This window comes from Pezoporus flaviventris, unplaced genomic scaffold, assembly GCF_033815535.1.
Source record: "Pezoporus flaviventris isolate CSIRO_AGI_PZ_B2104156 unplaced genomic scaffold, CSIRO_AGI_Pfla_v1 ptg000001l, whole genome shotgun sequence".
NCBI lineage: Eukaryota > Metazoa > Chordata > Aves > Psittaciformes > Psittacidae > Pezoporus > Pezoporus flaviventris.
Window position 1 is genome coordinate 22,367,630 of NW_026892549.1, and position 24,203 is coordinate 22,391,832.

General features: G+C 39.6%; 1 protein-coding gene across 3 annotated transcripts; it reads right to left on the reverse strand.

The window, feature by feature from the left end:
• Positions 1-4,871: 4,871 nt before the first annotated feature.
• SUPV3L1 (Suv3 like RNA helicase) lies at positions 4,872-23,966 on the reverse strand. Of its 3 annotated transcripts, XM_061448126.1 has the most exons (15): positions 23,701-23,966; positions 17,742-17,819; positions 17,351-17,458; positions 16,049-16,163; positions 15,537-15,705; positions 13,954-14,065; positions 13,592-13,669; positions 12,375-12,466; positions 11,288-11,468; positions 10,758-10,851; positions 9,834-10,053; positions 9,388-9,468; positions 7,794-7,970; positions 6,066-6,214; positions 4,872-5,686 (listed from the first exon to the last, which is right to left on the reverse strand). In XM_061448126.1, the coding sequence occupies exons 1-15, from the start codon at positions 23,945-23,947 to the stop codon at positions 5,191-5,193; spliced, it is 2,397 nt and encodes a 798-aa protein (XP_061304110.1). In that variant the 5' UTR covers positions 23,948-23,966; the 3' UTR covers positions 4,872-5,190. The 3 variants fall into 3 exon arrangements, with proteins under 3 accessions (XP_061304110.1, XP_061304120.1, XP_061304127.1); XM_061448136.1 differs by lacking the exons at positions 17,742-17,819; positions 23,701-23,966 and having other exon boundaries at positions 17,400-17,452; XM_061448143.1 differs by lacking the exons at positions 15,537-15,705; positions 16,049-16,163; positions 17,351-17,458; positions 17,742-17,819; positions 23,701-23,966 and adding an exon at positions 14,486-15,493.
• Between the last annotated feature and the right edge of the window lie 237 nt (positions 23,967-24,203).

A 24,203-nucleotide genomic window follows, 5' to 3' on the forward strand; every position in this document is an offset into this window, starting at 1 on the left:
CAAGAGCAGTTTTCTAAACACCATCAGAGCTGCACCTGACACAGCCTCTATTACTCTCCAAAGTTAATTCTGAATCTGCAAGTGTTTCCAGGATTTTGTCATTGTATCAAGTGATACTGACTATGGAAACATCATCCAAAGGAAACTGAATGAAATGTTGACACAAAGGAGAGAAACAAACAAGGAAAAAAACAACAACAAAAGAACAATAACAAAAACCAGGGCACACACTGTGTTTCCCTCCTAATTACTGTTTAATATTACAGCTGCAACTGAGCATACTTACTGCACTGACAGACAATTGCCACCCAAAATTTTGCAGAACAAGACTGCAATCAAGAAATGTTTGTATAAATTAGAAAAACAAACAGCCTTGGGACAGCGGAAGAGGGAGATGGAAAAGGCAGGGCAAGTACTGGGAGGAAACACAAAGAACTACTGAGCAGAATTAGAAAATCATCTACACAGGTCCAGAGCAGGGCAGAAGCAGCCAGTTAACAGAAAAGAATCTCAGGTTATATGAATTCACATCCTGAAATGGACCAAAAAATCTCATGCTATTGTAAAAGAAGTGCACTTGCTCATCATGCTGGGCTGTATGATTAGGAATATAATCCATAGACACACAAAGCAACACTCAACCCTGTACTCAGCACCAGCCTCAAGAAGAGGACTCTGCCCAGTCCTGGCAGCTACAGTATGTCAAGAAGGCACGGATCAGGAGATAGCTCTGCTGAAGAGCAGGAGTAGTCACAGGGTTTCTTCAGCCTCTGATCACAAAAGACTGAAAGAGCTGAGGAAGCGGAAGGGAACTACCTTTGCAGTCAAATTATACAGAACCTCTGCTAGGAAAGCCTGAGGTCTTTTCTTCTGTCTTGCATCGGGAATGAGCTCTGGACATTTGGAAATATCCTCAGCTCTCTTTATTTTCCACTGTTCTATAACATGAATAAAGCAGACAGAGTGGCTAAACAGTCCATAAATAGGACTTGCGCTAAAATTAGGCCTTTGATCTTTAAGAGAAAGGGAGAAAGAAAGAAGAAAAAAAAGCCATGCTACCAGCCAGAAAGCACGGTTCACTTCTCCTGTATTCATCTTTTAATAACTGCTGGCTCGTTAAGTCAGACACTGACTCCCAGAGGGACTGTCTCTTTCCTCATTGTTTACCCATGCTATCCGAGTCACAACCCCTCTGGCCAGCAAAATTGAAAACATCACCTTTCAAGCTCCATCCCACTTTGATCCAGAGCTCATTGTGTCTGTAATACAGTAGATTTATTTTTCATTCTCTCTTTTCTTTCTTTCTCTAATGGATGCCACTGGAAAAGGGTCTCAAAGATCTAAATGTTCCTAAACTGGCAGCAAGCTCTGTTAAATACCTGACATGTCAGAATCACTGCATAGCTTGTTGGCTCATCCCTGGTACATCCTAACTTCAGGCAGCCTGCTGCGCAAGAAAAGACATTATCTCATTTCCACATAGACAGTGGTTCAGTGCTCTAAGGGCCCAATACCCAAATATGCTACAGCCATTTTGTGTATTCTGACCAGTACAGGGGAAACAATCCAGGACCAAGTGAACAGATCAGCTCCAATTGCACGCAGCTTGGAGGTTTGATGCAATGTTGTTTTTTTCCCTTTGTTAGAGCTGCACCCAGTAAAAGTTAGTCACCCCCCCCCCCCTTCGCCAAGGCCAATAAGACTTCAAAGTTACAGTAACCCTCTCCCTACTTTCTTGTCCTGCAGTTCTCCCTCCAAACTGTGTCCCATGGAGAATTGTGAAGAAGCTGGTGCTCACGTGCCTCTGTAACAGTCTTGCAGTCAAAGGCCTGCAACGAAAGGAGCTCACAGCTACAATGGGTAATTCAGATAAACGCCTGAGTGTATCAGCTAAACATGCACCAGATTCCTTCAGAAAAAGGTACCATATTAATAAGCATTTTACTGCATCTATCTTTGGTGAGGTATCAGAGGCAGTGGCAACCCTGGTTGCTGGGTATGGCACCCAGGTTTACAAGGAGAGAGTGGACAGATAAGGCTACAGGTGAATAATTAAGAGAAATTTGTCTGTATTATAGCTTATATTTCCAAGACCAACAAATCTGTGATCTTGGAACAAGAATCAACGAACCCATCCCAATAGCAGTAGCTTTTTTCCCCATTATATTCCCACAAATTCATCAAAACTGAGAACAGAAGGGGGGCCCCACATTTGCCCTGCCTATGTCTCTCCTTGGGCAACATCAGGCTGCAAAAGAAGGCAGAAGACCTGAGGGAACTGACTGGAAAATTCACTCCAAGGACAGACACTATGTGAGATGGAGACAGTACAGACAGAAAAGAAAACATTGGCTTAAGAGAAATAAAGCTTTTACCGAGTAGTGCTGTTATAATCAGCATTTTACATATGATGCATAGCAAATAAACACACAGAAAATGTAATTGTGAAACCAAAAAACTTCTAAACATCTGTAACTTGAATGCCTGAAATTAATCTGGAATCTGAATACCTGAAATAAACAGTTTTGGAAATGTGATTCCCAAATCAAGTGAACACTGTTGCTGATGTTTAGAAAGAAAAGGTTTTGGCACAGCCCCATGAAGAAGAGCAAGAGGCCACTCAATCCTCTCCCAGGGGCTTGCTTGCACAGGGCATGTTAAAAATGTGCAGCTGGCATAGCTTTGCACCACACCAGTCCAGATTGTACCATATGGACCAATTTGGCAGTCATCCTAACGGGAGTGAATGACAGCCACACCATTAGCTCAGAAGAAAACTCATAAAAAGTCAGCCTGTGAACGCCTGAATAAACTTCAGAGCTCTTAAAACAGTTACTATGGAGTCACTATGGAAACAAGCAATGAGTTAAGCCAAGTGCTAATCTCAGCAAAATACTAAAAAGAATGCTTATAGTCATTTAGCTTCCTTATTGCAAGGCTTGCTGTTGAAACTCAAGGCTGGCTTATACCCCGAAGTCGCAGTCACTCTTTCCTTGCCCAAAAATATACACTAGGATGCAATTCAGCATACAATTAAAGGATAAATTTATCAAAACAGACTAGAAGCAAAGCACAGTAGCAGTGTAGGCCTCCTGCAACCCAACCCCACATGCACTGAGGGAGAGAAAACAGAGGAGTTGTACTTGTACAACTGTGGTTTTGAATAGTGGTTTTGCAGATTCAGCAAGGAGTTTACAGTCCAAGAGGTAAATTGGCAAACGCAAGCCTTTAAAACCAGTCTGCAGGCTTGAGCAACTACAGCTTCCCAAATTGAGACTGTCAAGTGCAAAGGACACAAGGAGGCAACTGATACCACTGAATCACATAATCCGTATCACACAAGCTATTTGAACATCAAATGCAAGCTCACATTCTGAGCAAGTCACGTTGCTCTTAAGCAGAGACTGTCAGGACCCTGAGAAAGCAAAGCAGAATTACTTATCCACAAAGCAGGAAATTCACGATACTCACATTGCCACTGCCACACACACAGCTGCTAGATTTTTCTTTGGGGAGGAAAGCAAGCTGAGGCTTTGCAGGGGAAAGACCTAAAACCCTCCCTCCACACCAGTGCGATACTAAAATGAGCAGGAGATCATGTGGACTAGAAACATTTAAGCATTGCCTGCTTTTAATGGGGATACAGTTCATGAAATACACTGAAATCAGCTGTTAAAACATTATTCAAACTGCTGCAGACTTGTTTCCAAACAGCAGCTTAAAGGATTGATACTAGGAGGAAACAAAGGGCATTCAGAGCAAACTTTCAACCTGCAAAAATATGTGGCTGATCATTTTAGAATGTCAGGTATTTGATACAATGAAATTCAACCTGGCTTTTACAAGCATCCCAGCATTAAGGCAAGCAGTATCTGCAGACTTGCATATAGCCAACCCCAGAAATACAGTTGCTGCAGCATTATTCTCAGGCAGCCCAAGCAACACATCCTAATGCTGAAACCCACTTCTGATTCTTTCCACTCTCCAGTATCCCTACCAGGGGCTCAAAAGCATATCTTAAAGCTGCTCACACTTTGAAAACAAATGACAGAGCATCTGCACATGTATGAAAGAGCCATAGCCGGGTGGTGCACCTAAACATTATTCAGTGATGCTGCATCAGAAAAAAAAAAAAAAAAAAAAGTCCTTTTCCCAAAAATCTAGTTCCAGCAAATTAAACCTTTCTCCAGGCAGTAAGCACCTAACTTTCCCAATTTATGATAGCCATGATAAACTAGGTATGTGGAAATACTACTGGCACAAATATCAACTCACAATTGCTACTTAAACTATATGCCGTTATGTGAACTTCCATAAAATATTGTATGTACCCTCTCAAAATTCAGGTATCACAAACTGGCATGTGAAGCAAATAAAACAATTATGAAATGCCACAGAAAATAATTTGTATTAAATAGAACTAGAAAAGTCAAGGAGAAACAGACATCCGAATTTCTCAAAAGTAACTAAAATTATACCTATGTTTCTAACATCTTCTCCCTTCTCCCAAAAAATCATAATTCAATTTTTTTTTTCTCTTCTTTCTCCCTCAAAACTTTGTCTGAATCAGCATGATGAGCTCTTCCTAGAAGAAAGAATACAATTTAAAGAGCAAGGATAGATTTTACTTTGTTTCAGTAATCACCCCTCAGATGACAGAATTGGAATTTACTCAAAAATTCCTGAGTCCAGAATTTTATCTTTCTCCACCGCATTAACACAAATGCTTCCGCATTTTCACATACACAAAGGTTAGAGGCACATGACTCCTATCACCATTATGAACCAATTTCCTGCCTCGTTGTTCATTACTTGTTTGTTATCTGTTAAACTCTGCCCTTTGGGAAGGGATGGAATGAGTACCTAATTCATTACTAGTGAAATAGGTGACATTTATTAACGATGTGAGGATATCTTGCAAGAAGACATCAAGTTCAAATTTTCACACAGCAGCAGATCATACACTTTTGCTGAATTCCATGATTGAAAAAGTGTACAGTTGACTGCTAAATGCAAACGTATGGCCTCTGAGCTTTTAAGAGTCCATTTCTCTGACTGCTTCACATATCTGGTCACAGGACAAATGAAAGCATAAAGGAGCTGCAGCAGTGTAAACATGAAATGCCAAAGAAGATATTAAAATAGTAGTTTATTTTATTAATAAAACCTAAACAGAATTAGGACATGGTTCTATTTTTTCTCTTTCTCCATTTCCTTTGAACTATTCTGATCATTTCTTTTTGAACCAATGCCATATCTACCATTCCTGTGCTGATCCTGCCACTCACTCTCCAGCTGTCTGAGCATTTCTTGTGTTAGAAGTCCTTCACGCAGCAATCTGTTGGCAAGAGATCCACGTCCATAGCTTTTCAGATCCTCCTGCCTTGTTGAAGGCCGATAGGCTTTCAAGTTCTTTGCTCTTCTTTCTCCTGGCACGTCCACTGCAATAGAGAGTGCCTCTGTGGATCTTGCACTATGACGGTCTGAAACCACCCTGGTATCCCTCTTTGTCCTTGAAAGAGGAAAGTCTTCTGACACAACTTCCACTGTGCCAGGAGCAGCTGCAGATTGTGAAGCTCGGATCAGCTTTGTGATGTTGCTGACACCAACTTGTATAACGTCATCCAGTTTTTTCTGTATATCCCTCACAAGGACAGCATCAGGAAACATATCCATGAAACGGTAACTGAAGAGAAGCAAAACAACACAGGATTCAAGGACTGCAGACTGGGACAAAAATAAGATACCTTCTATGAACGGTAAAAAAAGAAAATATCTAATTTTTACATGTTGCATGGCAAGGCCACTGTATTTTAAGTGGTATTTCAGCTGCTCTAGTCCAGGATCACTTTGTTTCTAACTTTCTGTCAGTCACAAATTTCTCTGCAGAACCCATGACTTGCTCCCACAACATAGCTATATTTGCATTTGTCAAGATTCTCTAAAGGGTCAAAGGAGGCCACAATGCAGCACGTACACACAGACTCAAAGACACTGCTTTTCTAGGATTGTAGTTGTAAGTATTAGGAAAAAAAAAAAATAATTTTCAAGCACAAGAACAATACCTTAACCACAGATAGAGGTCAAAAACATCATGAACAGCCTCAAGGTGTACAAGCTCTTTGATGTTCTTCGGAGCAGCTAATGGCCATTTGGTGTGCTGACAGAGCCAGTCAAATGTCAGAGGCTCATTCCTACTGAACTGCCTTGCAAACTGAAAAACAAGCAGATTTTTTTTTAAGTCCTCTGTTAGTAATGAAGGAAGAAATCCCAAATGAGTTAAATTCCCTTGAGTCTGTGTACATAGAATGCTCCAGAAAATGCCTCCTTAGTTTCACACAGTCCAAATGCCACACATTCTTTCACTTAATTACTCAACACAGGAGTCACCTCTTCCTTCCCAGGGCCTCATTAACACAGTCTGTCCATGGGCCATGCCCATAGTTAAGCAACAAATGTATAGAGCTATTCAGAAAAGCATAACACTTAAGATAATATGATTTCATCTAGCGAAGCAGATGGAACTCTTAGTTTTTTTGATTCTCTTGCTCCTGTTGCTTTAATTATCTCGTTTCAGAATCTCCAAGATTGAGAAAATGTTAAATGTGTTGTTCCCTGACTTAGGAAACACACTATTCGTAACTCAAACCAATTAATCTGCACTAGAAATCAACCCTTCTGAAATCCAGACATCTCAGCTCTTTTACCAAGAGATTAACAAGACAAGTAAGATCTATATTTATAATTTTCAGGAGTGTTGATGACTTGGAATAACCACTTCCTCACTGGCTAATGCCAGAAGGGTGGGGTTTTTTTTTTCTGCCAAGGAATGGGGCTTAAATTCACACAGGCATTCACAACGGCCTGCCTCCCTCAGACATCACATTATGCCCCTCTGTACCTTCATTACCTGGGATCTGAATGCTCAAAATTATCTTGATAAGGCACTTTTATTTCCCACAAATCTTTAAATCACTCAATTTTTAAAGAACATTATTAGCCATTTCTGAAAAGCACAGGTCTAATATCTGTGACACTAGGGCACCACATCAGTTTCATTTTTTCGCTATTTTAACAAAAAAGTTTAATACAGTCTCTAAAGGGGACAAAGGTGATACTAACAAAGTTACAGACCCAAGCAAAACTATTAATCCCGAAAAATTGACAGCAGCTGACTACAAATTCCTCAAAACAATCACACCAGAGGCACAGTGGAAAACAGTTCATCCAGGCCTGAAAGGTGAAATGAAGTAATTCTGAGAGCAACTTAAGCTCTGTATTTTCTGGGGGGTTTAATTCTATGTAACTGTATTCTAACATCAGCAATCACAAAACGCCACATTCTTCCGCTGACAAGCTAACACCTTGAAGCAGCAGCATCTTGGTTTTTAAGGACTACTTTTAGACACGATACAGTGCAAAGCTTAATGGTGCACAAGTAGCTACGTCACACAATACTGATCTCTCCCCGTTCATAGATCACCGGCAAGGCAAGCAGTAGGATTCTCTGAGGCAAACAGCAGAAAAGCCATCCAAACTTTAATTTATATCACAAAATGAAAATCAGTTCTCAGAAGTTAAAAGATTTGGCCAACAAAAATGGTGAAGAATACAATTGAAAAGAATTATCTCCAGCTATTTTATATCACTACCTGTGAGCACTTCAAGAATGCTCTCAAATGGTCTAATGATAAAACCCGTAATCACTATAGCAGCTAGATATAGTCTCAGTGCACCAAAACCTGCTTGCTCCAATATAAATACCGCATTTTTTGAGAAAATAAGTAACTGACCTTCAACAATGTGGTACACACAAAAGGCTCTTTCCTATTCAAGGGTGCAGTGCAGAAGACATATCGTGATCGCAAATTTAGTGGAATGTGCTGAATCATATCTGCTAGAAATTTAAAGTCATCAATATTGCAGACGAAGTAAAGCCCATCGACTTGTGAGAGACTCACAAAAATATCCTGTGAAAATATAACCAAATGAAGAGAATGTTATCACAGGAAAGAGCTGTTAAATTCTAGTTATACTGAAAGAACAGTTAAAAATACCAGATTTGATCATGGTAATAAAAAAGAGGACAGGGAGTTCCTTCTGCTCTTAACAGGACTTTTGTAAATTCTCTAACACAGGATCAGAGAAGACATAACACACTATGCTTTATTTAAGCATTTTCAAGTCATCTCCCAAGTAGCAAATACAGTGTTCTGGAAGTGTACATTTTAGTTACAAAGAACACCATCACAGGAACCAGCCCTATGTTTAGAACTCATTACAGGTTTGTCACTTAGCACGACCCAAAAAGCTAATTTTACAGCATAAAATTCAATAATTGAGGTATTTTTAGCCCAATGCCAGCAATATCTTAGGAAGAAAGATAAATATAGTATTGCAACAGAAGAGTTCAAAGAATACCTGAAACATATCCAAGGTTTGGAGAAAAAGGAGATGCCAACTGCACGTTGCAGGGGGAATTTTTATGCACCCCTAAAATTATTTCTCTAGTGTAAATCTTTGAAATACTTTTTAAAAGATCTTTAAAGAAGCATTGTGACCAAATGCTTAAAAGATCAATAACAACATGGAAGTTTTATCTTAATACTTCTATGCTAGTCCCAAAATTCTCAATCACAGAATTTTAAAGATGTGCTGTTACCCTACCAGCCTAAGTTTTCCAGGAAGTCTCCAAGTACAATCTTTTACCTCAAGGTTAGAAATTGTACACTTTGCTATGTAACAGCACATCAACAGAGAACAATAATACACATTTAAATCCATGAAAGCTGCTAAGAATTTCTCAGTGTACTAAAAACCATGATAGTGTTTTTTAAATACAGCATCGTAAGCTTAATTTCTACTTTAAAAGGTTTAGGCACTTCCAAAAATTCTATTATTCAGCTAATGATGAGATCAAGTAGATTCCAAAAAATCCATTTTCTCGAAGTTAAGGAGACACTGTTTTACCATAAAGTCCACAGAACCAAGAATAAAAAGACTCTGGTAGCTCTCAGATGTACAGAAACCTGACATAACCAGTCCAGTTTCGCAGGAATTTATCAAAATTTCAATTTGTATTATTTTCAGCCTCTGACCAGAAAGTCTACACTTAAAATACAGAACAGGTGAAATGAAAAGGTTGTTGCATACTCTTCAACATCTGTGAACCTATTTACACACTTCAACAGCTTTTAAGTTTAACAAAGAAAAGTTAAGCATTCTAAACATATTTGCAGTCACTATGGTAGAGAGAAGAATCCAATTGATAAAAGATATACACAAGGCTGTCTGTTAGGTTCCCAAAGTACATGTTTGAACAAAGAGCACTGACCAAAAGTAATGCTTAATTTTTAAAGCAGAAGCTAATATTTTGATCATTCTTACAATTAGGTTGGATAGAGTGGCATCAGGGAGATGATAAGCAAACATTTCTATCTGCTCAGGAGTAGGATGTAGGCCAGCTGCCTAAAGGGAAAACAAAGAAAAAAATTCCATTAATTCTCAATATTATTCTTAACTCAGTGCATCAGAAACAAAATCTAGAAAGACAAAATGCAAGAAACCAAACCACCCTAGAATCCACTTTATTTAGCATACTTATGCAGAACATGAGCATGTGTTTGAGCTTTTAGTTCTTGAAAGAGCAGCATCAATATAAATGAAATATTGCAAGCCTCCAAATGGGACAAAGTCAAAAAAGCCATTGGGCATGACACAACCCATTTTTATAACTAACCTGTAAACAGACACAAGGAAAAATAATTTGGGATCAGAACACAGTAAAACAGCTTCAGCGCATGTATGCAGAAATCAGGTACTGAGCCTCTCACCTTCACAGGGCGCACAGGCTCACTCAAAATTTCCTTCAGCTGTATGAGGTCATCACGATGCATTGTAGTGACTTCTCCTTGTTTGAAGGATGAGCCGTAACGTCCAGCTCTGCCTGCAATTTGTAGAGCCTGCGAGGTTGTAATGGAGTCTATTTCCTTTTCTCCCTTCTCATTGATAGTTGGCTTTACTATGGAGTTAAAAATTATTCTTCTTATACACCTGAAATATTTGAATAAAGACAAAGAGAAATCCTCCTTTGGAAATCATTTTAACCTATGACAGAAGCATGAAAGCCTTTTTATTTGGTTGTTTTTTAGCTTTTTTTCCCCTCTATAAATTAAAAGATTACAAATACTACTTACAGACACAGCATATTCAAAAGGGCAGTGTAAGACTACTGGTTAGTTTGGTTAGTTGCAGAAGAATCATCATCCCTACACACATCAACCATGTTCTAGTAAGGTCTCAATCCGTTCACCATCATCTGCCTTAGTAGTTTATAGAAATGTGATTGCATCACCTTCAGCACCAAAATACATCTGAAACTGGACTGAACTTGCTCTATATTTCAGAAATGCAAGAGACTGACACTGACAACTGCGCACATCTTACTCCAGTGAATTGAAAGGATCTTAACAGTGCCTGCTTTCCCACAGAATTAGGCCAAGTGAGCCATTTAATTTTTAGAATCAGTTTTAAAATTAAAGCTTAGTTCTACCTCATCAAATTGATCACTCCTTCAGAATTAAAATGCAGATACTGTGTTACCTAGACATAGCAGCTATTTAGCCAAATTAGCCAAACTGAGGAGAAATAAGTGAAGGAATTCATGCAGGTATCACACCCCAAAATAACCCAAAACCAACAGCTACATACAAAAAATCTGCCACAAAACCATACCATGACCTGTTCCAAATACTTACAAATTGAGTCCCATTCCAATTGCATCTGTAGCAACTAAAATTTTGCATGGATCATCAGGATCGTTGAACTTCTTTGCCTGTTCAAGTTTTGTTCCTAAAAAAATTACGGAACAGTTCACATACAAAACTCTTCTTATAAAACAGTGATTATGTATTACTAAGCCAAATGCCTTTAGGGAAAACACAAACAAACAAACAAAACCACCAAACAAACCAAGCCAAACCAAAAAAAAAACACCACCAAACAAAAAAATTGGCATTTGGTTGGTATTTGGCTATTGTTGGTGGAAGGGGGCAGGAGGGATTTAAATAATTCCTAGAACTGTGGACAGACCTCATTTAATGAGGTCTATTAAGAACATAATAAAGGTCTAATCCCAAGATTAAAACATCAATCAATGAAAGTTGATTACTTTCTCTAACAATATAGATACAAAACTACGAAAACCTGTACTGCTTCATTTTAAAAGTTTTTCTAAGAAAGAGCAAGAAGCAGAACATTTCCTTAAAAGCAAAAGGAAAAGTCTCACCTGGTGGTAGACTGCCATATATGACAGCACATTCTAATCCTCTGGCTTCAATCTGTCGACTGATAGAATAAATGTCATTCTTACTGAAACAGACAATGCAGTCTCCAGGGCGGAGGTTATCTAAAGATTCTAAGGCATAATCCAGCACAGTGAGAGGAGTGAGTCTCTCGTAGTTTCGCACCTAGAAACAGAGGAATTGTCAAAGATAATAAATTTTTAAATTAAAACTTCCCATGGAATATCAGCCAGCATGGTTACTATTAAAGTTGATTGAAACACTGAGGGATCTCACACAGTTCTGAAGGGATAATTACTGGGGAGAATGTGACATACACCTTACACACTTACTATCTTGCAGCACTTCCCAAACTGAGAACTATACAGTCTTTTAAAGACACAGAAGAACTGTATATTTTTGCAGGTAAAGTAGATTCAAGAAAAGAAATGTACAGACTATGTATCAATTCTATAAAGAAATGAGAGTTTGTTTTCACTCAAATCATCTGAATGCTGTAACTGGTCCTCTTTCACACACTCCACCACACACAGAACTGCTAGAACCACACACTACTGCTAGTTCACCACGAAATCATATAGGCTGGACTCAGGACCAAATTTTATGTTTTTAAATACTCTTCACAAAGGAAACTTGCCCCTCCAAAAAAATTATATTTATGACAGTAAAGTTGGGTTTCAGATACCTTTCAATCACTGTTCTGGAGATGTTAGTGCTTTTAACTGCTTTCCTTGTCATATGGAGAATAAATACCAACAGATCCAGTAACCTCAGTAAACTTAAGAGCACTGTGCCCTTCAGGGGGAACAGAACTGTAAAGACCATCCCTGAATAGCTGTAGCATTCCCTTTGTCTAAGCAAAGCTATACCACTATTAAAAAAAAAATAAAACCCACCAAACCACTTTGCAACATCTCCTTTAGCTTACAGGAATTGAGAAACATTTTAACAAGAAGTCCTGCAAGAATAAATGTGATCAGTGCTACTCCCCGAAGTCCCTAATTTTTGCCAGTTTTCCAGCAAGGAGAACCTGATGTTCTGTCCATAATTTGACAGAATTAAAAAACTTACTTCAACTTCCTCCCCTGTAGTGTACATGAGCTCTGTCACCAAGTCAATAGCAGCAGCTTCTCCACAAACGTGGATTTCTTCTGCACAGAGCCCTAAACAAGATTCAATGAAATAAAATGCAAAATGTTATGTATTTATAGACTACAGTAGCTTCAGCTGATTTTTAAGTTAACCAAAATTACATTTTGTTTGCTAAACATGTCAGTGAGGACTGCACTTCGCTTCCTTCAAGACCCTGATCAGTATCTAATGCCTCTCCCACTATACACTGCTTAGAGCTGCTTTTGATCTCGTATCAGCAAGTGTTGTTTGGAAATCCATTAGTATGATAATCAGAGTAGCTAATACCTTGTTGCACCCTCTCAGCCAAAACAAGAGGTACACTCAATCACTGAACAAATGGAGCAAATCTTTGAAAATGTTTTATTTACTACTAATGTTTTACTAACTCCCAAACCACAGCAGAACATAAGAGCTTTGGTTTCTGCATGACCTCCTAAAATTATGAATACAACCCAAATGCAGTCAGAACCGAAAAGATAATAAAAAAGGAGGTACAGGAAGTGTGATAGATCATGCTGTTGAACTTAGCACTACGAGCAGTGGAGGGAAGTAAGGGGGAGAAGTCAGACTCCAGACTTTTGCTCAAAATCTAAGGAAAAATGAGTTTCAAAAATTCCTCTTGACAAATTCTAAATTTATAAAAAGAAGCATTCTTCTAAGAATTTAACAGACCAATGCAGCTCTATAAATGATTACTTTAGACTAACACTATATTTAATGTTTTTCATGTTGCCATACATTTAACAGTACCTCTTCATAACAAAATCTCTCAACAACTGTATTGTTTTAACTGAACAATAAAAAGCAAACCTTTAGAAAATAATCAATGTAAAAGGACAATAGAGTGTAACAACACAAAGAGTCCGTATTACCCAAGGAAGTAAAACTAAAAGAGGCATCTGCATAACTTAGGGAATAGAATCTTAAAAAAAAAAAAATTCATTAAATAAAACATGACAGGCAACTTGTTGCATACAGACAAATCTTTTGAGGTAGAATATCTCTCTATCCTGCTGTGAGAAGACATAAGAAAAAATAGTTTCATTTTGCACACCATATTGTAACCACTTACAAATATTTTGACTGCTAAGCTTAATTTAATGTGCCATTTAAGCCACGCTAAACTAGCTTGTTGTCAACACAAACAAGATTACCTAGAAGGGCTCTTGTCCAAGCCCACCCTCTGGCAGGATCTCTGATCATCTGAATTTCATCAATCACAGCAACTTCATCTTAAAACAAAAAAGAAAAATATCATGCACCAAGGAAGAGCATCTAGAACAGCAAATCAACACAGGACGGAACTTAAAAGGCTTTCTAAAAAACGTTGATCAAATCAAGTTAATCCTCTACCACCAAAAAGCTATTCTAAGATGATCACTGTTCTAACTCCTGTAACAGAGTTTAGAAATTGTTCAAATAAGAACAAAAAAGAATAGCTCAACTACCTCAGAGTCTAGGCAATAGCACACATGAAGATATCACAGATATGACTGAAACAATTCTGTATACATACAAGGTGTATTAGTGCTGCACATTTCAATGGTACAAGCAATATGAGGAGCTTGTCTGGCATCTTCATTGGCATACACGCGTTCTTCTCCTGTCACCAAGTCACATGGCACATTCTAAAGGGATTCAGAAAACTCGTGTTAAGTTTCTGTAATACAACAAAATCCCCATTCCAAAGGGGAAAAAAAAATAGTTTCTTAGAGTAGCTTCAAAGACAGTACAGTGGATACTATCCAGAAAACAACAACTCAGCCTTTTCAGACTTGTGCCCTGTATTTAAGTCCTATCAGGCTGAAGGGTATAATGAAGAGGCAGTGTCTGTAATTAGATGCCCTCCCCTACTCCTGCAGGATGCTGCATCTCCTCTGAGCATTTCAGAGCTGTCACATCTGCAACAAAAGAACTGTCAGAAGAGCTGTAGTACAAGGGGCTCATAAAGCGTTGTCCAGTAGTGAAGGAGCCTTACAAGCTCCAACCTCCTCCAGTTCATCTGGTGATTGCCCTGTTGGATGTCTCACCTACTGCCTTATACTCACACAGCAAGAGTTCATGAAGACTAGCTGTGAGAGACAGCAGGGGCCACTATCCTCTGTCAGCTCTACACTTGCTGAATCTCAGGCAGATGACTATTTTTTTCATATTTACAGCCACCTGCAAAGGCATGCAGGAAGCCCTGTTTAAGCCTCAAGGGCTACGTATGATCCACGAGCTGCCAAGTGAAAAGTCCTTGCACACACTAAACATATGGGAAAAAAGTGCAGTAACTCTGCTAACCAAGAACATCACTGCACGGTATCCACAGTCTCTACAAGATACTTGTTACAGACATCTCCTAGGACAAGCCAATCTTTCCTACATGTTGCTTTGATAAATGAATAATTGGAATTACAAGCTCTAAATCACAGACTTGTCAGAAAAAGAGAAATTATAAGATCATGTGGTAAACACTACTGTACATATACACAATGCTGCATTAACATGTGAGGTGTTACTATAATGCTGGAGAACTGGTGTGATTCTGTGTAGCCAGAAACACACCGATGAGGAGCCTTCAAAAGGATGCTGGAAGCAATAAAAAAAAAGCACTAATCAAAACTGCTTCTAGGAACCTGATACAGGTCATTGCTCTTCAACTCAACACATCTGAATCTGTAGAAGTTTTTATTAGATGGTTCAGTGAAATATATTTCAACACTGAAGCAGAAGGTTGAGGGGAGTTAAGCAAGGATCTTTTCTTGCCTACAAGCTAAAATAAAGGTCATGGGCAAAAGAAGCCATGGTTTCCACACTGCAAAAGCTAATAGTAGAACATGGCTAAACACAGGAAAATGAAGACAGGTCACAGGGATGATTGCACAGCCTGTTTTGGGGAAAGTGATGTTCCATTTGGGGAAATGATGTTCTATTCTGCACGCACAAAGCAGAAATGCACAACTGGTGTACACGTGAGCTGTTACTGCAAAGCAAAGGCACTCATGCAAGCACATTACTTCATGGACTAGCTTAAGCACTACAGTACTTTACAAACATGCATTCATGAGACTGTTCCAGTACTAAGGATATAGGTAAGTAATATAACATACTGACAGCATTATTACTCTTTTGGAAGATCTCATGAGCCAGAAGTTTTAGTGGACCGCAGTATATTCCAGATTTTGCTGACAAAAATCTCTGGATAGCATGGTAAGTTTTTCCACTGTTTGTAGGACCAGCATGGAATATTATCTTTCTCTGAATAGCTCTGGCATCTGGATACCTATAACATACACAAAAAAACAGATTTGTTGAACGCTTAATCTGGTTTTCTGGATACTGATTCAGGGGTAATTGTAAATTAGCTTAAAAATTTACTTATTAATAGACTTTTAAAGTGTGTTGAAAGTAGAATGATCAAGTTCTTAGAGACAGTATAATGAAGTTACTAAGTCTTATGCATTCATCTTCTAAACAATGCAATGCTTTCAAAGATTTAGAGTGGAATTCATACACTCTGTTCAAAATAATTTTCATTACTGCGGTCTCTTTCAAAAAGCTTAGGTCCACAGACTATGAAATTCTGTTACACAAAGAAAACATTACAACCACTTAAACACACTGACCAGTTGGGTGGCAATCTTAAATCACTGATCTTGCGTAGATCATCCATACAGTCCAGCATTGGAAAGATCTGCTTTGCATGCCTCAGGAAAAAAGGAAACAGATCATCCACGTGACCTAGAAGACAAATCCTTTTAAGAAAGTTGTATGCTTGGCTGAAGGTACGTATCTTCATAATAAACTTTACAAAAAAAAAAAATTCTACTACTTCCACCAGACACTTAGATACTTCTTTCAACTTCTGGCTCCCTACAGTGTTCAATAATTATCCCAATGGCAGAAAGATAAACTAACATGAGTACACAGACTCACGAAGCAATGTACTACAAATACAACAGTTTGAAGAAAAAAATGAAATTCAGTATATTCACTCTAGTAGCCTACATGTCCACAGAACTTCTAAACTGTCCACATCTCACAGAATTTCAAAGAACTATCTCAAGCTAAAAAACTGTCATCAAACACATACACATAAAAAAGCAGTGGGTTTTTTGTGCATTTTTGGTTTTAATTGAGAATTAGTAGTCATTTCACAATCAAAATTACTGTGAAAATTTAAAGAATTTAAAAACTGTAGTATTTTCAAGTATTATCTTTAGACAAGCAAAACTCAAACTAAAAAACTTCAAAACTTGCCATAATCCTTTACACTTCTATGTATGTGAGTTTTAAGGCATATATAAACAATGCTCATATATAAGTAAATGAGAGGCAGAAGTGAGGAAATCATGTGGAAGACTTTATGCACAACTAATATAAAAAGACACTTCACATTTCCTAAGACAGTAAACACTGCAACTCTAACTGTGGAGAAAGCTGTTTCCCCTGTAACCAGCTAGCATCACCTCTCGCTTAAGTGTTGTTGATTACAACACAAGATGCGCTAAGCTCCTATCAATGCTACACTCACACTCACTCCTATCAATGCTACAGAGAAACAGAGCACATCAGAGCTGTATTCCCAAGTACTTAAAGCTATCTGGCCAGGAGAAAGCTCCCAAAGTGCCCCCTAGTGACAACTGGATTTTTAAGAGAGGAATAAATGGAACAGTACTTTCAGGGAAGAAAAGTTGCTATAAAACAGGCTGCTGCTAGCAAAGACCTCTACCTCCTTTGTTTCCGCTTCAGAGGATTTAAAGATAGATCTCTCCATAAGAGAGGCACAAATGCTTCTGACGGGGAAGAAATGATTTTTAACCTCTTTTATAGCCCAATAGAGGGATCCACAGTACATAGGTAGGCATACAGGCCAAAACCAAGAATAAAAAAGTACATTTAATTTTACAAGCACTCCAGATACTTGCCTGCATCACAGCATATATCATTGAGAATAATATGCAAATCAGCACTCACAAAACTGGATTCCATGATATACTTCCTAAAGCTTATAAACGCTTGGTGAAACAGGCGAGCTGGGAGAGAAAAAAAAGGAACAAAGTGGATGTGACTGGAGTCACAAAACCATACTTACAAACACCCAACAAAACACTGTATTGTATTAAAAACCTGCAACTTAATATCAGATATTAAAAGTAAATATAAAGATTTGAACACTTGGTTTGAACCAAGTGACAGAGACAACCTAAACAAGCACTGTTTATGACCCGTAACAGATCAGATCTACCTAATACCATATCTGAGTAGAAACAGATTACACATTTGAAAAAAAAAATAAATCTTAGAACATTTTCTTACCATCTAATCCATTTTCTGCTCCTAGTCTTTGGATCTCTTTTCTTTTGTAGAACTTATTTAAGTTTTTTAGAACTTCACCTGTAGAAAAAGAGTAACTTTTTTTTTTTAGTTTGCTCAAAATTAAATCACATTCTCCTGGCACAAAGATCATGGCTCATAGTCTCCTTACTCTGGAGAAAGGGATTCTTTGATATGCTGAGGGATTCAAATGATTTATCCTAAATTAAACACAATCAATGATTGAGCCCCTGTGGGAAAGGACAATCTTAACCCGCAGCAGAGTAAGAACTGACACAAAGGTGAGGTCAGTATTTGAGACATGCTCTCCCTGGTACTTGATAGGAAAGCACAAAGGTAGGAACCTGCAGCCAACATGTAAGGTTTTGGGGTGTTTGCTTTTTATTGGCACTTATCAGGAAACAGCAGGTTTTAATGTGAAAAGTAAATCTACTTAAGCCACTGGTGACAGGTTTTACTAAATATCTCAAAATATCTTCTTCCCTCCACCCTGTTTCCAAGACATACTCCAGAAAGATGAGGCAAACGAGATGCAGTATTCTTCCTATTTCTCAGGTTAAATAAAGGAGGGGAAAAGAAAATAGAGTTTCTTCATATATGTCACTCAGCTTTGTTTGTATAAATATCTTACTACAAATTATTAATAAACCTTTTCCCTCCCCCAAAAGGCACCTTCAGACTTGCAACAAAACTGTTTTTACTAACGTACACTCTTGAATTTAGGTCATTAAATCACAATGTTAGTTAAATCACAATGGTAAAAATACGTCCCCTCTCCATCTATAGCAGATCAGAAATTCACAAAAATCTAGCAAATATCATGAGCACCTTCTCATAAACTTATGTTATTCTTAAAACTCAAGTCTACAAACCCTATATTATAAAATGCCACGACTGATACATAACGTAGCACACCTCTGATTTGTCAATACAAGTCACTGAACACATCACTGCTAAGCTCTGCTCTTTGCAGCTAACTTGTAACTCTGAAATCTCTACTACGACATGGAAAGCTTCCCATGAGATGAAACTTAAATTATTGAAAGATTGCTTCTCTTTCTAAATAACTATACTCTAGAACACAGGTAGCCAACTTTGCATAATGAAAATCAGCAGATGACAAGAATACAGCAGTTAAACTGCAAGCAAAACTAGAAGCATGAGAGGGGTGGCTATATTCCATACCCCATACATGATTATGGTAGTCTATTAATGGATTAACACCCAGTCTGAAACGTTTACAAAGGTTCCAAGATTGTCAGCCGGCTTACATTTACTACAAGACATCCATACCCTCATCAGAAAATGTTTAAGGGCCTAAAAATCAAAGACAGATTGGAAAACACTGCACTAAAAGCACAGGGCTAATTTTCTTCAGAGCTTCCATAAGAAGTTAGTTAACACATCAGCCACACAGATAAATTCACAGCCTACTGGCCTTACAAGATGAAAAGGTAAATGCTAGGACATTTGTTACTATGCAAGACAACATGACATTGGGACCATCGCAGCCCACAGCATCCAAGGTCATGATCCTTCCTAAGCACAAATACTTCTCTTAACAATAAGGTATATCAAAATGAAACAAAGCTGCCATTGCAGCCCAGTGAGGCATGCCCACATTAGCTTAATCTAACTGCATGTAGTACTATTTCTACAGCAAAAGCTAACTATCAGGGTACATACTCAGATCTTTATCCTGCCCCTACCACTACCTTTTGTACTATTCACCTCTGTTTTAAGATTTCCCTTTCTTTACCATTTCCTCATTCTAGAACAGTATTCTAGCTCTTAGTCCTCAATTACTTTGACTTCTCAGCAGCATTTATTAAGGTTCTGTGTAAAAAGATGGCCTAACTCCGCAATTAAGTTCAGAAATTATGCATTTAGCCTCTAAAGCATCAGATTTGTTTAGTTATTTCAGCCCTATTTGCAGGAAGACTCTTCATTTTCCTGTATCTGAGATGACAACAGTCCATTTCTGTATGCTACCACTGAGGCAGCTGAACTGCTGTATCTTAAACTCCTTTAGAACTATTAGACTTCTACTGTCCTGTCCAAGTGACCCTGTGCATCTAAATAACCCACTTGTTTGAGCACCTCCTGTTCTGATGCATGAATTGCTGACAATACCTCACCTTTCCTAGCTTACATTCCTCACCAGTAAGCACAGTCCACTGGTCTGACAATCAAAGCCACAGAAGTGACACTCAATATGACAACTGAGCATTTGGGCCCCAAATCAACAACCGAATCAAGGATTCTGTGAAGCCACATCAGAAAGTGTTGATCTTTCACACAGTAGATTTTTGTTTACATTTATTTCAAAACAGATAATGGATCACCTCCATACCAGAAGGCCCATAGTCAAATTAGACGTAATTTGAGTTGCCCACTGACTTGGCAACATTCAGGCTTGGTACTGAAGATCATGAAGTCAGGTATCAATCCTTCTCTCTCTCTGTACTGACAGCAGATCACCTACCTTTATAACATCCATATCTTCTCTCATTGCTCTTTACATCCCTTTCTTCTGAGACTACATGCGTGAGCAGACATCTTGTTCCCTTTCACCCTCTAAGTTTAATATCACAGTTTCTTCTTTTTTTTCTTCCTCAGTTGCCCAAGGAAGTTGTGAATCATAGAATAGTTAGGGTTGGAAAGGACCTTAAGATCATCTAGTTCCAACCCCCCTGCCATGGGCAGGGACACCTCCCACTAAACCATGTCACTCAAGGCTCTGTTCAACCTGGCCTTCAACACTGCCAGGGATGGAGCATTCACAGCTTCCCTGGGCAGCCCATTCCAGTGCCTCACCACCCTAACAGGAAAGAACTTCCTCCTTATATCCAATCTAAACTTCCCCCCCCCCCCTTCCCCACTACCCCTTGTCCTATCACTACAGTCCCTAAAGAAGAGTCCCTCCCCAACATCCTTATAAGCCCCCTTCAGATACTGGAAGGCTGCTATGGGGTCTCCATGCAGCCTTCTCTTCTCCAGGCTGAGCAGCCCCAACTTTCTCAGCCTATCTTCATAAGGGAAGTGCTCCAGTCCCCTGATCATCGTCATGGCCCTCCTCTGAACTTGTTCCAACAGTTCCATGTCTTTTTTATGTTGAGGACACCAGAACTGCACACAATACTCCAAGTGAGGTCTCACAAAAGCAGAGTAGAATGCTCCATCCCTGGCAGAGTTCAAGGCCAGGTTGGACAGAGCCTTGGGTGACATGGTTTAGCATGTGGTGTCCCTGCCCATGGCACAGGGGTTAGAACTAGATGATCTTAAGGTCTTTCCAACCCTAACTCTTCTATGATTCTAAATAACTGCTCCTTGGATATTTTGGTATAATGTGCTCTTGTCTTACCTAGTCACTCAACAACTGGCTTATTCAATAAGGCAACCATACAAGAGGTTTAGCAAACACATACTTAGATCTTAAATCGTTCCATCATACAGCAATTTCATATTGTTCTGTTGTTTCCCATCACACTGTGCATTTGAGCCTTTCAGAATGAAGACATCACCATCACAAATCTATCAGAAACACTACTAATGTAAAAGCAATGGAAGGCTACAGAAAGATATATTCTGCCACAATTCATGTAAAAAAAAAACTCAAAAGCAAAGCTCCTTCTAACTGTAACATACTTGATACACCAGAACTGAAAGCATATATCACCACCCATAAGGACCCACTTCCTATGAAATCCCAGAAAACAGATGCAGCCATGAAACAATTTCACTAAAGGCCATTAACCAGCAGGTTTGTTATAAAGGCTTTCCAAGCTTCTAAAAAGGCTTCTATTATACTGACAGTGTCTGACTGGCATGAAAACTATGAGCACTGTCTCACTTCAGCAAGTACAAGCTAACAAGATGATTCACACTAGAATTATGCGCACTGCAAGTAACAAAGTTTCTCCACAGGCTGGAATCAGAAAGCCTGCAAATATAATATTTTCTTTATTGAATCTAGTTCAGCGTTTGACAGCAAAATCTGAAAGAGCATCTTCATTCGAGCCATAAAAAACACAAACCCAGATGCATAATACTGTGTGCGGTCAGAATCCAAGAGGGAGAAGCAGAGTAAGACTATTTTGCAAAAAAAAAAGAATGGACGATATTTGTTAAAGAAGATCTCATTCAGTTTCCTCATTAACATTATTGATGGGTTTCAAAAGCCAAAATTACTGACAGCAGCAGAGAGCACTACAGGCCAGCAAGCCAGACAAGCACCATGCTGGTCACCTGGCTGGTCTCACATGAAAGAACTTCAGGACGTTCGAAGTAGTTAATTTTTACCTGCGGGAACATAAATAATTTTAGCCAATCTGTTGTCTCTCAGCAACTTAGCAGAGACCAAACAGAGTCTATACTTATTTTCCCAGGGCATTTTAGTTGTACCTTTGAAGAAATCCAACACAGTCCGAGACAATAGGTAAGAGACGAGTAAGATGCCACCATTCATACTTACTGGCACCCAAGGAATGCATTACTAATATAAGTCAACACTCAAAGACAAGTCTGAAAACAACATAGATTTTTTATATAAGAGCTATTCAAGAATTTTTCTCATAGCTGGATTTTTCAGCTGTCAAGGCCAGGTATTCTTTTCTTGAGGGCTCTGAACAAATTAAGATCATTTTCTCATGCTTCCTATACATAAATAATATGTTCTCCTAATTAAATGTTCTGACAGCAAATGAAGAATAAAGTTCCCATTTACACTCTCAGTTTGGAACCAGCAAACATCAAAAGGATCAAGAACTTGTTTTTTATGTAGGAAGTCTTTAAAGATAGTGTGCTAGCACAGCTAGATAAAATAAAACCTTGCAGAAGACTGAGCATGGATGAAGAATGCACAGGATGTATGGTTTATAACTAAAAAAAAAAAAGACAAAGCTGGAAAAGCAGTTACAACTCAGTGGTTCTTGAGGTATAATCACATGCAAAGATAACAAAGAAAAGAAGTGTACAGTGTACAGTATCTAAAGGCCAACCACAGAATTTCTTCTTTCCACTTAAACGTCAAAAAACATGTCAAGCGAAATGACACAACACATACCTAGCAGACAGATAAAACAGAAACAAAGCATTGAGAAAGACATTACTTCCAAGACTGAAGTTCAAACTCCTGTTCTGATTCTGACATACTCAGGAGCTCTCATAACACAGAGGGCACTAAAGTGAATAGTTCTTGAAACAGCTTTCCTAACCGATACACTTAACATACACTTGTTCATACTATAAGATGTGCAAACCCAAGAATACACAAACAGGTCTGCACTATTCTAACTGGAAGTTAAACTTAAGTTTCTAACGCTGATGGCCAGTAATAGAAATACTGGATGCTTTGCCCAATTTTCATCTAGGCACATTCACAAAGACTGCTCTTCTGTCTGCTACATCAGTACTTGAAAAAACTACGAAACAACTGACTAAATGTTTGAGAAAACTATGATTTCTAAGTTCAGACACAGTTCCAGTTTTGGAACACCACAAGATTTCAGTTTAGCAGTGGCACCTGCCCCCACGCCAAGTACCTTTATTCTGACTGCGCTGAAAAAAGGAGTGAAGGATCTAGGCCAACGGGATTTTTCTTCCCCCCAACACAGGGCACACCTAATGAGCCTTGGTAAAAACCTCGCTATCGGCCGTACTACCTCACCTGGCAGCTTTCATCCCACTTTCATCTGCACGGGCACGGGCAGCTACACCGGTCAAAGGAGCCAGAAGGTAAGACCTCTCGAAATAAAACCCCAGGAAACAACCCGAACGGAGTGGCAGGCGGGCTGGGGAGAAGTCAGACGATGCCCGGCGGGGCCCGCCAGTTCCCCTCCGCCCTCATTAGGACCCAGCCCCGCAGGCGGGTCATAGGGGCAGCGCGCCCCGGAGGGACGAGGCCTGCGTCCCCGCCTCGCAGCTGCCTCTCCACACTCACCCTTGTCGAGGGGCCGCGTGAGCTCGGCGCCCACGTCCTCCTCGGCCCCGTCACCGACAGGCTTCAACGGCACCGGCACGAAGAGAGAGGTGTCGGGAGCCCGGGAGCTGCCGTCCCCGCCGACTGAGGAGGAAAAGGAGGACGCGGCGGCGGCAGGTCGCAGCCGGGCGGCGGCAGCCCCGCCATGGCGGAGCACGAGCCCCGCGCGCGCGGGGAGCTGCAGCAGCGGCCACGCGCACCGCCTCATCGGCAGCGAAGGGCAGAGGTGGCGGCGCGGTGATCTCGCGTCATCGAACTGCGATCGACGTAGCGCCCGCTGCGACGTAGCGCATGCGCAGCACCGCCCTAACAGCGGAGCGTGCACAACGGGAACCGGCCGCGGTGCTATGAGGCCCTAAAGGGCACCTCCATCCCTCTGCCGTCGGGGGCGGGCGTTAAAGGGGATGCTGAAGGAACACGCGCTGCAGCTGCAAAGGGCAGAGCCAATCAACAAAGACGACCCA